Source organism: Xiphophorus hellerii, chromosome 5 (genome assembly GCF_003331165.1).
Source record: "Xiphophorus hellerii strain 12219 chromosome 5, Xiphophorus_hellerii-4.1, whole genome shotgun sequence".
In the NCBI taxonomy this organism is placed as follows: domain Eukaryota; kingdom Metazoa; phylum Chordata; class Actinopteri; order Cyprinodontiformes; family Poeciliidae; genus Xiphophorus; species Xiphophorus hellerii.
The window spans coordinates 4,892,815-4,907,087 of NC_045676.1; the positions used below are offsets into that span (position 1 = coordinate 4,892,815).

Below are 14,273 nucleotides of genomic sequence, written 5' to 3' on the forward strand. Positions count from 1 at the left end.
TTTCACCATCATTAACTGCTGCTCCCGTAAACAAATACTCTGTCTCAAAAATGTGATATTGGCTTATGCTAACACATGCAAAAATAAAAAATAACTGAACAGAAATGCATATGTAAAAATGCACAGAAAAGTTCAAATGAATTAAATAAATAATTGTTTCAATAAATATTGAACTGTATTTAATGCATGGGCAAGTAATAATCACAATATGCTTAAACAATATATAACCATTAAATCTGACTTCTATTCATTTGTGGTTATTGTCCTGTGTTAGCAGCACATCCTGACTTTATTTTATCTGTCAGCCAGACCCTCCAAATTCAATGGGTAACTGTGCTGTACTGTTACAGTGAAATGCACTGTAAACAGATATTTACCCATGTATTAAATACATTTAAATATTTATTGAAACAATTACACATTTAATTCATACATGTTTGATCTTTTATGTACATTTTTGCAAATGTTTCTCTGTTCAGTTGTTTTTTATTTTTGCAAAAGCCTTATAAAGCCCATATTTATGATGTGACCAGTCTAAGATATTCATGAAAACGTAATCATGTTCATGACAGCTGTTATGTTTATGACAGTGTCATGTCAATCTTATGCAGACCCCTTTCTTATACAAAGTTATATAAATAAGTCATAAAAATAAGGAAAATGCCATACACTATGTAAAAAACAATTTAATTTCTTTTCTCTCTATCTTTTAGCTTATGACTACAGCTATGCTGCCCGATTCAACTTCAGCTCTTCTTCTCCTGAGCGTCCTCCTTGTTCACTCCTCTGTTCTGTCTTGTCGGATCGGGACCCAAAGAGAGTGTGATGCTGCTCCTTTTGTACCAGGCCACAAGATGGTGGGGAAAGGTTTTGATATAGTCAGACTGCAGAGAAAAAGAGCTCGTGTGATTGATGTGAAGACTTACCTGAACGCCAGAGAAACCTGCATTCTCTGCTCCAACCCTCTTCAAAACCATGCCTACCAAAAAGTAATTAAAGATGCATAAATAAGCAGCAGCACGTCTGACTTGAGGGATTAACAATAATGCGACTTTTCTTCATTTTAAGCTTCCATCATCTGTTGTGGACTGGAGTGCCAGCAGTCAATGCAGTGCTGACATCATCAGCAGTTATCACACCTCTGTTAGGTACAGTATTTAAACCGGATTGTGAACACTGTAAAAGTTGAATCACATAATTAAACTAACAATTACCGGATATTTGATACATGTTCCAATCAACAGTGTATGTTTATTGGACTTTTATGTGGTAGACCAACAAATAGTGGATAATTCGTAAGTAGATGCTAAATATGAAATATGTGGTGTGCATTTAAACTGATATTCTGATATTTATAAATATATTCAACTGCAACCAGTTGACTTCATAGGTCACCTAGAATAAATGTATAATCTTTTTTAAAATTCACCTTTATTCTCAGTTAATTTCACAGTTAAGGTTACAAACAGCATCATGAAGACCAAAGTAAAACAAAAAAAATGTGGTAAAGTTTGAAGGAGAGTTAAGTTGTAAAAACAAAATCCCAAACTTGAGACAAATCATGGAGCACGTCTAGACTGTCAGCTGAAAGGTATCAAAGCTATGGAGGGTGTCTGAGGTTGTGTATTTACTTCTCTTTCCCTGTAGCGCACTGACCATGTTCTGCAGAGCGGGGGCAGCCTTATACACTGTAAAACATTTGGGCCACATTTAGTTGTGTCTACTATCTTCTAGTCTTTAATATAAATAAATTTAGTTTTAGATTTTTAACCTAAATATGTGACTTTGTGAAAGACAATCTTACAGTATTTAAGATATGTTAGCTTTTCAATCATTTTGTCAAACCTAAAAGAGTTGAATAAACTGGAGTTTATAGGTTGGTGCTAAAAAATACTAAAAGAAGAAAAACACAGGAATGGGAACTATTTCCCAGAATGCTTAGCGGCATGGTTTTGTATCCAGAGGTGGATGTGTGTTACATTGATCTGACTTTGGTGTGTTATTAAGGCAAATGTTCAGTTTAATAAGTTGTAAGTCTCTGCTAAATGTTTTTGAGCAGAATTTATGTTTTTATGTCGATCTTTGTTAAATTCATTAGCAAATGATCATTTTTGTTCTAATCAAATTGAAACAAGAATTTTAATTTTTCCAATATAAAATACATATTTAATTTAACTTGATAAGGTGAGTGAAAATAATAGAGAAACGTGTGAAGGCAGTTTTTTTTTCTTGCATATTGTGAAATGATTATTTGGTATTAAATTTATTTTTTTTATAAGTTAAAACTCACAATTCAAGATTAATGTGCTAACAGAACTTAAAAAACAATGTTTAGACAACATGTCTCTTCTTGTTAAATTAACTTCATGAACTTTAATTTCTGAGTTAAAACCTAAACAATTTTCTTATTGACTGTAATTGCATTTCAAAGCAGCAGACAGACTTTTATTTTTAAGTCGAGCACCTTCAAATATTTTATGGGCTTGTTGCATAGTTCACCCCTCATTTCTATTTCACTTTGTCTGTTACAACTTAACATCTTTAGTCTGTGCATATAAAAATCTGACTCTGACCTGAAACCCGACGTAAATTCAAGTCACTCCTTAGTCCTAAACCAAACCCCTGACTCAAAGACAGCACTTCTTATGGGGACTTACAAGGTGAGAAATCCTAAAACACACACAAAGGGACATGTGCTCAAAGACCATCCTGCAACAATGAGAATCAGTTTGACTGTGAATAACTATAAATAATTGATTAGGAAAATTAACAAACTAGAAATTTTGATTAAAATCACCAAGTGAAGAAAATAGGCAAATACAGATTCGTTCAATAAATTAGAATTTATTTCTATAAAAGTCAATTTGTTTCAGAAGTTTTATCACTAAGTGAAACATATTATATAGAATAATTCCACAAATATGAATTTTTAAACCCTTTATTTCTGTTAATTATGAGGATTTTCAACATAGAAGTATTGCAGACCTAATATTGAAAATTGGAATAACACAGGAAACCAAAAAAATATTTTCTAATACAGAAGAATGAAAAGTGTGTTTGTTACCTGCTTAGAGGTTCAAAAATCAACAATTTCACTAAGCTGCAATGCTTAACCACCTAAATAGAAATATAAAAAATGAACTGTATATATGTTTAATAATAATTACTTCCTTTAAAATGTCCAACAGCTCTCTGGTTAAGGCTTACACATCCCAAGACACCAATGATTGGACGGTAAGAAACAACTCAAAGCTGAACATTTCAGAATATTTTCAATGCAGCCCTGAGTTTTGATAACACAACCCTGATAGAAACCTTGCTGCTTGATTTTCTTTCTTTCACCATTTCATTTCAGTTAATATGTGCTATTCCAAGAATTTTATTATCTTTTTTACTTTGCATTCAGTTAGAACTGAAGTAAGTGATTAGCATAGTGATAAAAAATATGGCTTCTTGTTTAACACCTTATAAAATACTTGTTTTGTCTGAATTTCATCAGTTTGACTTGGAAATTGAAAAGGTTTTGTTTGACAACTTCGATGTGGGAGGAACCGGCTACAACGCCTACAAGTTCGCTAAACAACAGATCGAAGAGGACCGCTACATTTTCAGCACACACAGTGTCACCTGCAACCATTATGAGTAGGATGGAAATTAGATTTTTTTTCATTGAGTTCTGACAGGTCATGGTTATTGAAATAATTGTCTAATTTTGTCTTGGTGTCTAGTTTTATATTATCACCCACACCTCCCTTAAGCGTAGAGTTCAAAAAGCAGTTAGACATCCTGCCAAGTCACTACAACTACTCCACTAGGAATGAGTATAGAAAGCTCATACAAACCTTTGGCACACACTACTTCAGACTGGTGAGAACTTTGGCACACACATTGTGAATTAGTTACAGATATTTTTCTGCAGGGAAGCATTTTAAAGAACTTTAAACCTGTTTTAGGTTGAACTTGGAGGGCGACTGAGACGACTGACATCTTCACGAAGTTGCTTGTCCACCCTGAATGGGTTAACCTCAAGTGAGGTAACAAAATGCACAAAACAACAGATTTTTACACAACCATAGGCTTGATAACTTATAAAAGACGTTGCTTGCTGATCATTTTACACAGGTGGTTCACAAAGACATAAAAAATGCCGCTTGCAGTGGGACAGGAAGAAAAATAAATTGCTTATCATTTTAAAATAAAATAAGAATAAAAACTGGGAAAACACAGCAGACAATGAATTTTTAAATCAAATGAAATCAAAACCTGATAAAATTGCAGAAGACAGTAGCTAATTTGTTCAAAAGAAAAGACAGAGATGAAAAAGTTACTGCACATGCTACAAAGTAAAAGTGTTTATCGATGTTTATACATGATAGCTGCGGTGGAAACAGTACAAATAATGTAAGGTACTCAAGTAAAACTAAAGTTATTATTATTATTATTATTGCTATTACTATTATTATTATTATTATTTTCATACTTATTTGCACATTGTACCTCATTAAAATTATTGTCATAGTACCGGCAAGAATTTAAAATTATTTACACCCCTGCTTATATTATTACCAAATACATGAAGCTGCAAAATATGTAGTTCATCGCTTTCAACAACCTACTTTAAGTATTTTCAGTGTAATTTTTTTTGTTTTGTTTTGTTTTGTCCATTTTAATTTAAAAGGATTTCTACATGAACATATTCTTCTCTGCTTGTGTCTGGCTCTTTATGTAAATGTCTGGTGAAATGCAGCTTTTTTAAAAATCTCTTTCCTATTCTTCCATCCAGATCCACTCCTGTTTATCTATGGGCGTTGCTGTTGGCTTGGGGAAGATGAAAATCTCTCATGTCCCGAAGTCTTGCATGGGTGTCCTACTAAACCAGGACTCTGCCACTAACTTCAGCTCTGGTCTTCACCAACACTACTCAGAGGTGTTAGGAGGAGATGGTTGGTTGGGGGAGTTTTCAATTTACAAAAATGATTCCACAGCCCACATGAACTGGCTAAAGAGCCTGATAGAACAACCAGATGTTGTTTCGTTCTCCTTTCGACCTCTCTATCAGCTCGTGCCAAACAAGCTTCAACAGGAAGGGGTGAAAACTGCTATTGAGCAGTATTTGAAGGACACTGCTGTGAAGAAATCACCCCAAGAGCCAGACTGTGAGACCACCACTCCTAATTTGTCCTCTGACTGCTGCCCTCTGCATGCCTCAAGGGGAAATCTATCAGTGACCATTGTTCGAGGCTGGAATCTATACGGAGATGTGATTGGAAAGACTGACGGGTGGGTTGATGCAAAGGTAAAAAAAAACAAAGACCTTATGGAACCTGATGAGCACACCTTTTATATGGCTCCTCTTTTGTTGACAGCTATGCCAAAATGTTCTATGGTTCCATATCCCACCAGACCCAAGTGATTATATCCGATGAACCTCAGTGGAACGCTGAGTTTGATTTGGGCAAGGTCAGTAAACGTTATCATCACAGATTAATGATTAGTTTGTCTACTCAACAACAGACAAACTAATCTATTTACTCTGCTGATGCAGCAGAAAATATGGAGTTAATACCAGAATCTATTTTTGCAAAATAAACATTAAATTACCAGAAGTGAGAAATTGGGTTTTTATGCATCAGTCTTGAAAGAAAGCATTCTTTGGTGCCACCAAACTAATTTGTTAGCAAACATTTTATATTGGGTCAAATATCATTTATCAGAAATGTGTTGTAGTTTCCATTGCAACAAAATTATGTTAAATTATTGATTATTAACTAATTTGTGCTTCAACTTGTTGTTTGCATGAGACAGCAGCCACAATAACAAGAAAATAGCTCCTCCCTTTAGGCCTGACTTGTTCTTGTTTCGGTTCTCACAACCAACCTGGATGTCTGTGGACATGCGGCTCCCACACTCACTGCTCTGCTAATCTTGTTGTGGAGTCAGGAAGTGATAACCCTCTCTTATTGCTTTTACAATCAATCATGAGCATAAAAAGTTGGCTGCCCAAACAACAAATGTCCAAAACAAACCTTTAATGTCAAAGTAAAAACTTTATGAACAATTGTTTTTAAAAACCTGTCTGAAATAAATAAATCGAATCAAATAAGACCAATCAAAGTAAACAATGATATGTAATGCAGACAAAAAGCATATTGTGCAGGCAAACTTGGGGAATGGACAATCAACTCCATTTCTAGATCCAATCCAGGCTGTAGATTCTTTATATTTTGAGATACTGGTTCAGCATCTTCATGAAAAAGAATTTATTTTTACTTGATTAGACCTTTCACATTTCATGATGTTTATGGTCGAGTACAAATGAAAGTAAAAACAGAAAAAAAGTCTGAAAATATTTGAACAGAAATCACTTTACACATACTGTACAGTATATTGTACACACATATATAAACAGACAAAGCCTAGCTGATGCATTTCATGCTTTGTGTTTCGGCTAAGATTACACTGCATTTATCAACTTTTGAGATGCGAGAGGCTAACAGTTTTATTTTCACTATCACCTAAATAATTTGACTTTGAATGGGAAAATATGCATCTGAATAATTCTCCATTCAAATTTTCTCCTGAAGGTGGACACAAGGCTGGCTCTGAAGATTGAGGTTTGGGATCAAGACTGGAAATATCACGACCTCCTCTTGGAGTGCATGAAGTACCTGAGCCAGGGCACTCACACTTTCACATGCAAATCAGCGTTAGGAAATGTTGAGGTTAGATACACGCTGACCTGTGACCCGTATCTGACTGGAGAAAAGTGCAGCCTTTATAAACCATCTCCTTAGTGACAGGAAATTGGTGAATTTTGGGAATGAAAGCATTTCAATTCATCATGTAACATTAACTCACTAAATCTGATAGAAACTCACAATTTATACTTAATCACTTAAGTTTGTTAACGACCTAGCTAAATGTGTAATTATCGTACAATGAAAAAAAATCAAGATTCTGTGTAACATTTAATCACAAGAAATAACTACGCTTTAATATATGCAACCAGAAATTGTGTTCCCTTTAATGACAATAAAATTTTTGAAATTGCTACAAGTTGTTGACTTTACATACTTTCTACAAATCTTGTATTAGTTGTATGAATTATGTCTTGTATGTGTTGCTATAAAAGAGAGTGAGACATAGTTACATTACAGGATGTGTCACAAAACTCTTTGGTCAAGACCGTCTGTATGCAGCAAAGCGGAGAAGAAGGGGACATAATTTTCAACCTGATCATTGTTTCTTTAGTTTTATGGTCACAATCAAGAGGCACAGATGACATTTATTAATTGAAATGATCGTTCATCATGTAGTCATGTTTAAAACAGTGACGACATCTCATGAGCCAGAATGTTCAATGCTTTTTGTTATTCTTATTTGCTGCATAAAAGGTGTTAGAAATATTTAATATACGTTGTGTTATGTTTGCTACGTTCTTATGTTCACTGTATTTGATGTGTGAAGTTGTGCTGTTCTCCCATTGTTCTGCGTTTTTCAGTTCCTGCCTTGCAGTTGCAGTTGCAGAAGAGAGCAAACTGGAACTAAACTCAACTGTCAGCCTGTAGGTGCAGCGTGACTGCACTCAAGATAACAGAAGAAATAACTGAAAAAACAGCAACACTGTGTAACAGGCATGAGATAACAGAATAAACTATGTAACTTGGGACAGCCCTTAATAGAATAAAATAGAATTACTTTATTCATCCCAGCATGGAAATTATTTAGGATTATTTATTAAGGAAATAAAAACAAAGGGTACGGTAGAACTTGCTTCAGGGCGTCTAGGAGATTGTAACTGAAGCAAGTCCTGTTCGTCCTCCTTGCAAGAAAATCTAAACTCTCTTGTCTTTCTCCTTTTTGTGTGGTGTTTAAATGTTTTAGGTTGTTTGAACCTGACAAAATGTCCAGGCACCAGTAGGATAACTGTAACTCCATCTCTCTAAAAGTCTATGGAATAGGCAGCAAAAACCACAGCAGCTTCCAGTCCTCTCAGTCCTATCTTTGAGGAAACAGAAAAACGTCTGGCTTTCCTCGCTGTTTGCTCCTATTTCACTTGTGTCCAGTGTTATCTGTAAAATAACTGTGTTCCTAAAATGTTCAAAACTGCACATAAACCAGCTCTTCAATTTCAACTTCTGTAGCATAAAACCAAACTTCTGCAGAAGCCAAAATAATTAAATAGTGAAGGAGTCCACTGTAACAACCTTGCTTTGAATGTGTGAAGCCAAAGCAGCTATCAGAGTCCAAGAGGCATAAATTGGGTAAAAAATAAAAAAAAATTCATTTCTCTAATGGCCCTCCAGTAGGGCTGGGTGATAGAACTTAAAACTAAAATATTTTTTTCATACTATGTCCTTTGTTAATCAATTTTGTTCATTTTGACAAATAAGAGAAAATGATTTCAAAAAGTGGGTTTTATATCAATCAGTTGTATGACAGAGTGTTATGACCAGGTTACAGAGACTTTGTTTAATAATACTTATTTCCACTTCTGTTTAATCCAAATTTAGTCAGCGGCTTCATGAGGCCCCCAGGGCTTCAGGGCCCCATAAATGCTAGTATTTTATCACAGACAACAGATATATAAATGTCACATTTCTTTATTGAGATTATCAAAGCTGCTAAATTAGATTTAATGATTTCAGCATACATAAATTAAAAGATTTCTAATTGTTTAACATTTAAATGTAAGACTTTAAGGAGCTGGCAAGTTTACATTGTAAAAGTTCAAAGAACAATATTCATAGTTAGATTGTTTTGTTACCACAGCTACAACCCTATGCTGTGAGATTAATCTTTGAGTTTGAGCCCCATTTGTTCACAAATATAAATTAGTAAACTGCAATTTTAGCTTACTGCATTTTAGGTTGGCCAATAAACTACTCCCCCTCTCCCAGATTTCATTAAATCTAACACAGAAGCTTCTTCGTCTGTGCATAGACTACAGACTGTTGCACTCAAAAACAATCCCAGACTGTCATCAAATCCCAAGGATACAGGAGATCCTAGAAAACCTCAGGGGCAATTCCTTGTTCACAGTGTTGGACCAGGGGAAGGCCTACCATCAAGGTTTCATGAGTGAGAAAAGCAGACCATGTACAGCCTTTATAACACCTTGGGGACTGTACAAATCAGTTAGAATCCTATTTGGACTGACAAATGCACCCCAGCTGCTTTTCAGCCTTACATGGAAGGATGCCTGGGGTACCTCAGAGATTAAATATTTTTTTACCTGATTCTCATTCTCCTGGATGTGTTTTTGCATGTAGGTCAAGCGAGTTGCTCCCAACATGACAATAGATCTAACTGAGCCAAATGAGGTCTTGGAGGAAAGAGTAGAAGAGATACTGTACACCCTCAGAAAAAGGAGGTTCAATCAGATGCTACTGAATCTAATGATGGTCAATGAGATGAAGGAGGACCTGGAGAACACCCAGGAAGGAGGAGGCAGACTAGGAGAGTCTACACTTATGACCAGTTGTGTCACCTGACCTTTAAAGTCCTCAAGATCTGATCCACCAGAGTATAGACACTTTCAGAAAACAACTCTTCCAGGCAATCCTCATCCCATATATCCTTTTTATGGCAGCACTTAAAAATAAATCAGTTCATGTTCATACTTATTTCGTTAGTTTAACAGGCTAGTTAACATTGTAGTTTAATCTGATAAAGATAATAATCCATTGAAATTTGTGTAATTTTATCCTGTCATTGGTGAGAACAGATTTATGTTCTTACATTTATTTAGACAAGAACACCATAGAGATTAATTATATGAGAATAAAAGTTAGTTCAAACAAGTTCAAGTAATACATTTTATGACGTGTTATTGACATGTGTGACAAATCTGGGTCTATTGGGTAACTTCCTTGTCCCTTGGTGAAGATTTTGTGGGGCCCATCAATACTTCAATAGACTTTTCACCCTTTAGTACTAATGGACTGTAGACAGTTCTGTATGACACACAAGCAAGATGACAACATTTAATGAAGATGAGACAAACAAAACAGCCCTCTCATTGGGCTGCCACCTTATCGTGGTGGAGGGGTTTGAGTGCCCCAATGATCCTAGGAGCTATGCTGTCTGGGGCTTCATGCCCCTGGTACGGTCACCCAAGGCAGACAGGTCCTAGGTGAGGGACCAGACAAAGCCCAGCCCGAAGACCCCAATGATGAATGGCACCATTGGACTTTGTGTTCCCTCGCCCGGACGCGGGTCACCGGGGCCCCACTCTGGAGCCAGGCCTGGAGAGGGGGCACGATGGCGAGCGCCTGGTGGCCGGGCTTTTACCCATGGAGCCCAGCCGGGCTCAGCCCGAAGAGGAAACATGGGCCCCCCCTCCCATTGACCCACCACCCGTGAGCGGAGCCAAAGGGGTCGGGTGCATTGTGTGATGGGTGGCGGCCGAGGGAGGGGACCCTGGCGGTCCGATCCTCGACTGCAGAAGCTGGCTCTTGGGACGTGGAATGTCACCTCTTTGGTGGGGAAGGAGCCGGAGCTAGTGTGTGAGGTCGAGAGGTTCCGGCTAGAAATAGTCGGTCTCACCTCAACGAATGGCTCTGGTTCTGGAACCAGTCTCCTTGAGAGGGGCTGGACATACTTCCACTCTGGAGTTGCCCAAGGTGAGAGGCGACAGGCAGGAGTGCTCCGCATCTCGGCGCCTGTATGTTGGGGTTTACCCCGGTGAACGAGAGGGCAGCCTCCCTCCGCCTACGGGTGGGGGGACGGGTCCTGACTGTCGTTTGTGCTTATGGGCCGAATGACAGTTCAGATTACCCACCCTTTTTAGAGTCCTTAGAGAGGGTACTGGAGAGTGCCCCTCCTGGGGACTCCCTTGTTCTGCTGGGGGACTTCAACGCTCACATGGGCAATGACAGTGAGACCTGGAGGGGCGTGGTTGGAGGAACGGCCCCCCCGATCTGAACTCGAGCGATGTTCTGTTGTTGGACTTCTGTGCTCGTCATGGATTGTCCATAACGAACACCATGTTCAAGCTTAAGGGTGTCCATATGTGCACTTGGCACCAGGACACCCTAGGCTGCAGTTCGATGATCAACTTTGGGGGGAACAGTACCTCACCAACACTGTTTATAGTGGGGATGGTGTGCTACTGACCTCTACTCGGGACGTTGTGGTCCGGTGGGCAGAGTACATCGAAGACCTCCTCAATCCCACCAACATGCCTTCCATTGAGGAAGCTGAGCCTGGGGACTCTGGGTTGGGCTCTCCAATCTCTGGGGACGAGGTCACCGAGGTGGTTAAAAAGCTCCTCGGTGGCAAGGCCCCGGGGGTGGATGAGATCCGCCCGGAGTTCCTTAAGGTTCTGGATGTTGTAGGGTTGTGTTGGCTGACACGACTCTGCAATATTGCATGGACATCTGGGGCAGTTCCCCTGGACTGGCAGACTGGGGTGGTGGTCCCACTGTTCAAAAAGGGGGACCGGAGGGTGTGCTCCAATTATAGAGGGGTCACACTCTTAAGCCTCCCTGGCAAGGTCTATCCAGGGGTCCTGGAGAGGAGGGTCCATCGGATAGTCGAACCTCAGATTCAGGAAGAGCAGTGTGGTTTTTGTCCTGGTCGTGGAACACTGGACCAGCTCTACACCCTCGGCAGGGTCCTGGAGGGTGCATGGGATTTCGCCCAACCAGTCTACATGTGTTTTGTGGACTTGGAGAAGGCGTTTGACCGTGTCCCTCGGGGAGCCCTGTGGGGGGTTCTCCGGGAGTATGGGGTACCGGGCCCTTTGATACGGGCTGTCAGGTCCCTGTATGACCGGTGTCAGAGTCTGGTCCGCATTGCCGGCAGTAAGTCGGGCTCGTTTCCGGTGAGAGTTGGACTCCGCCAGGGCTGCCCTTTGTCACCGATTCTGTTCATTACTTTTATGGACAGAATTTCTAGGCGCAGCCAAGGTGTTGAGGGAATCCGATTTGGTGGCCTTAGGATCTCATCTCTGCTTTTTGCAGACGATGTGGTCCTTTTGGATTCATCAGGTCGTGATCTGCAACTCTTGCTGGAGCGGTTCGCAGCCAAGTGTGAAGCGGCCGGGATGAGGATCAGTGCCTCCAAATCCGAGGCCATGGTCTTCAGCCGGAAAAGGGTAGAGTGCCTTCTCTGGGTCAGGGGGGTGTCCTGCCCCAAGTGGAGGAGTTCAAGTATCTCGGGATCTTGTTCACGAATGAGGGAAGAAGGGAGCGGAAGATCGACAGGCGGATTGGCGCAGCGTCTGCCGTCAAGCGGGCACTGTACCGGTCCGTCGTGGTGAAGAGAGAGCTGAGCCAAAAAGCGAAGCTCTCGATTTACTGGTCGATCTGCGTTCCCACCCTCATCTATGGTCATGAGCTTTGGGTCATAACCGAAAGAACGAGATCGCGGATACAAGCAGCCGAAATGGGTTTTCTCCGTAGGGTGGCTGGGCTCTCCCTTAGAGATAGGGTGAGAAGCTCAGTCATCAGGGACTCAGAGTAGAGCCGCTGTTCCTTCACATTGAGAGGAGCCAGTTGAGGTGGCTCGGGCATCTGGTCAGGATGCCTCCTGGACGCCTCACTGGTGAGGTGTTCCGGGCACGTCCCACCGGGAAGAGGCCCCGGGGAAGACCCAGGACATGCTGGGGGGACTATATCTCTCAACAAGTTGTTCAAGTAAGATATTTTATGGCGTGTTATTGAAATGTGTGTTAAATCTGGGTCTATTGGGTAACTTCCTTGTCCCTTGGTGAAGATTTTGTGGGGCCCATCAACACTTCAATAGACTTTTCACCCTTTAGTACTAATGGACTGTAGACAGTTCTGTATGACACACAAGCAAGATGACAACATTTAATGAAGATGAGACAAACAAACTTTGCAATATTGTAATATTTGTTAAAATACTTGCCTGTTAACTTACCTTTAATCCTAGTTCTTGTGGATATTACTGTTCTGCATTGCCAAAAATGTTAAAATGTTGTTAGGCAACTTTTTTGTGGCAGAGGGTGTTGCACCGTAGAAGTATTTCATTTAAATATTACTGTTTTTTAAAGTTATGGACAAAACACTCTTTTATCCATTTATTTAATACATTTATTTTGTCTTATTAATTTTATTGTTTAAAACATTATGCCTAGTTAAATTTGTTCAAGTGTAGAAGTTTTACAGAATTAGAGCTGTGTGCTACGTGACTGTTTTTGTACCGGAAGTAGTGACAGTTGTAAAGTTGCAACTGGAAGTAGAAACTATGTAACGGTTTTTCTGTGCTCCAATGCCCGGCTCTTCCAGAGATAACAATTACAAGAAAAACACACACAGAGTGGGCAAATCTAGTTGGCGAAAATAAAGATTAACTCCTGTCTGTTTTATGAGTTTATTACAATCACAGAATTAAAATACTTAAATTTCAATCACTGTTACCTTGTTCCTGTATTGAAAGAAGCTAAATTTGGAGTTGCTCTTTTCTGACTTGATGTTAAACTATTCCTTCATTGCAGTCCCAGTAAAACTATTTATTCTACTGGAACAAAAAGTTCCGGTAGAACTGTTTGTTCTGTTAGCGTAGATATTCTAAAAAGATCACTGCTAAAATAAAATCCTCAAACTTCAGCGGCAGTTACAAGAAACAAAGTAACTACATTCAATTGACCTTTACACGATGTTTTGTATGAATCTTTATCTCTCCAGGGCTGCTGCTTTATAAACTACAGTTCTCAGCTCAGCTAACTTAGACATTGCTTGTTTCAACTTCTTTTCAGTCTGCTTTGGACAGGTAAGATTTTTTAATATACAAAGAGTATCTTTGTTTAGAATACACTACAGCAATTAAAAAGTATTGCGTGTTTATTGAGTTATAAAAAATTTTTTATAGAAGATATTTTTCTCATGAATTTATTAGAAGTGCACCGATTGCAGGTTTCAGGCTGATCACCGATTAAAAATATACTAAAAATCCTGACCTGGTGATTTCAATTGTGGCTGATATTAATTTTTTTGTCTGTAATCTTGCTAAATATAGGAAGAAAGTTGATGAGTTACCAACAGTGGGGTGACTACTGTTAACTGCAAACATTAGACATGATCTGCTTGGCCGGTCTACTAGTCAAACCTCTCATAGCAGAGCAGAAGATAGCAGTTGCTTTAAATACGTTTGCCAAGGTAGATAAAATCATTGGATAAGATCGGCTTCACATGTAAAAATCGCCAGATCACCGATTTCCTAAAATTCGGAACATTGACACAGATAAATTGGATGGGTGATAAATCAGTGCAGCCCTAGAATTTATAATTCCACTGATATTAATG

At 39.1% G+C, this 14,273-nt stretch overlaps 1 protein-coding gene across 1 annotated transcript; it reads left to right on the forward strand.

Annotated features, from left to right (window-relative positions):
- The first annotated feature begins 719 nt into the window (after window positions 1-719).
- On the forward strand, window positions 720-7,058 carry LOC116719346 (perforin-1-like). The gene is made up of 9 exons (XM_032561839.1): window positions 720-989; window positions 1,069-1,148; window positions 3,189-3,234; window positions 3,500-3,642; window positions 3,729-3,867; window positions 3,954-4,034; window positions 4,784-5,280; window positions 5,367-5,460; window positions 6,585-7,058. The coding sequence occupies exons 1-9, from the start codon at window positions 729-731 to the stop codon at window positions 6,792-6,794; spliced, it is 1,551 nt and encodes a 516-aa protein (XP_032417730.1). The 5' UTR covers window positions 720-728; the 3' UTR covers window positions 6,795-7,058.
- The last annotated feature ends 7,215 nt before the right edge of the window (window positions 7,059-14,273 follow it).

Bases quoted from the DNA above. Each gene is read 5' to 3' on its own strand.
- LOC116719346 (XM_032561839.1), top strand. From the start codon at position 729: ATGCTGCCCGATTCAACTTCAGCTCTTCTTCTCCTGAGCGTCCTCCTT. The intron at 990-1,068 runs GTAATTAAAGAT...CTTCATTTTAAG, and splicing joins AAAACCATGCCTACCAAAAA to CTTCCATCATCTGTTGTGGA. The intron at 5,461-6,584 runs GTCAGTAAACGT...TTTCTCCTGAAG, and splicing joins CTGAGTTTGATTTGGGCAAG to GTGGACACAAGGCTGGCTCT.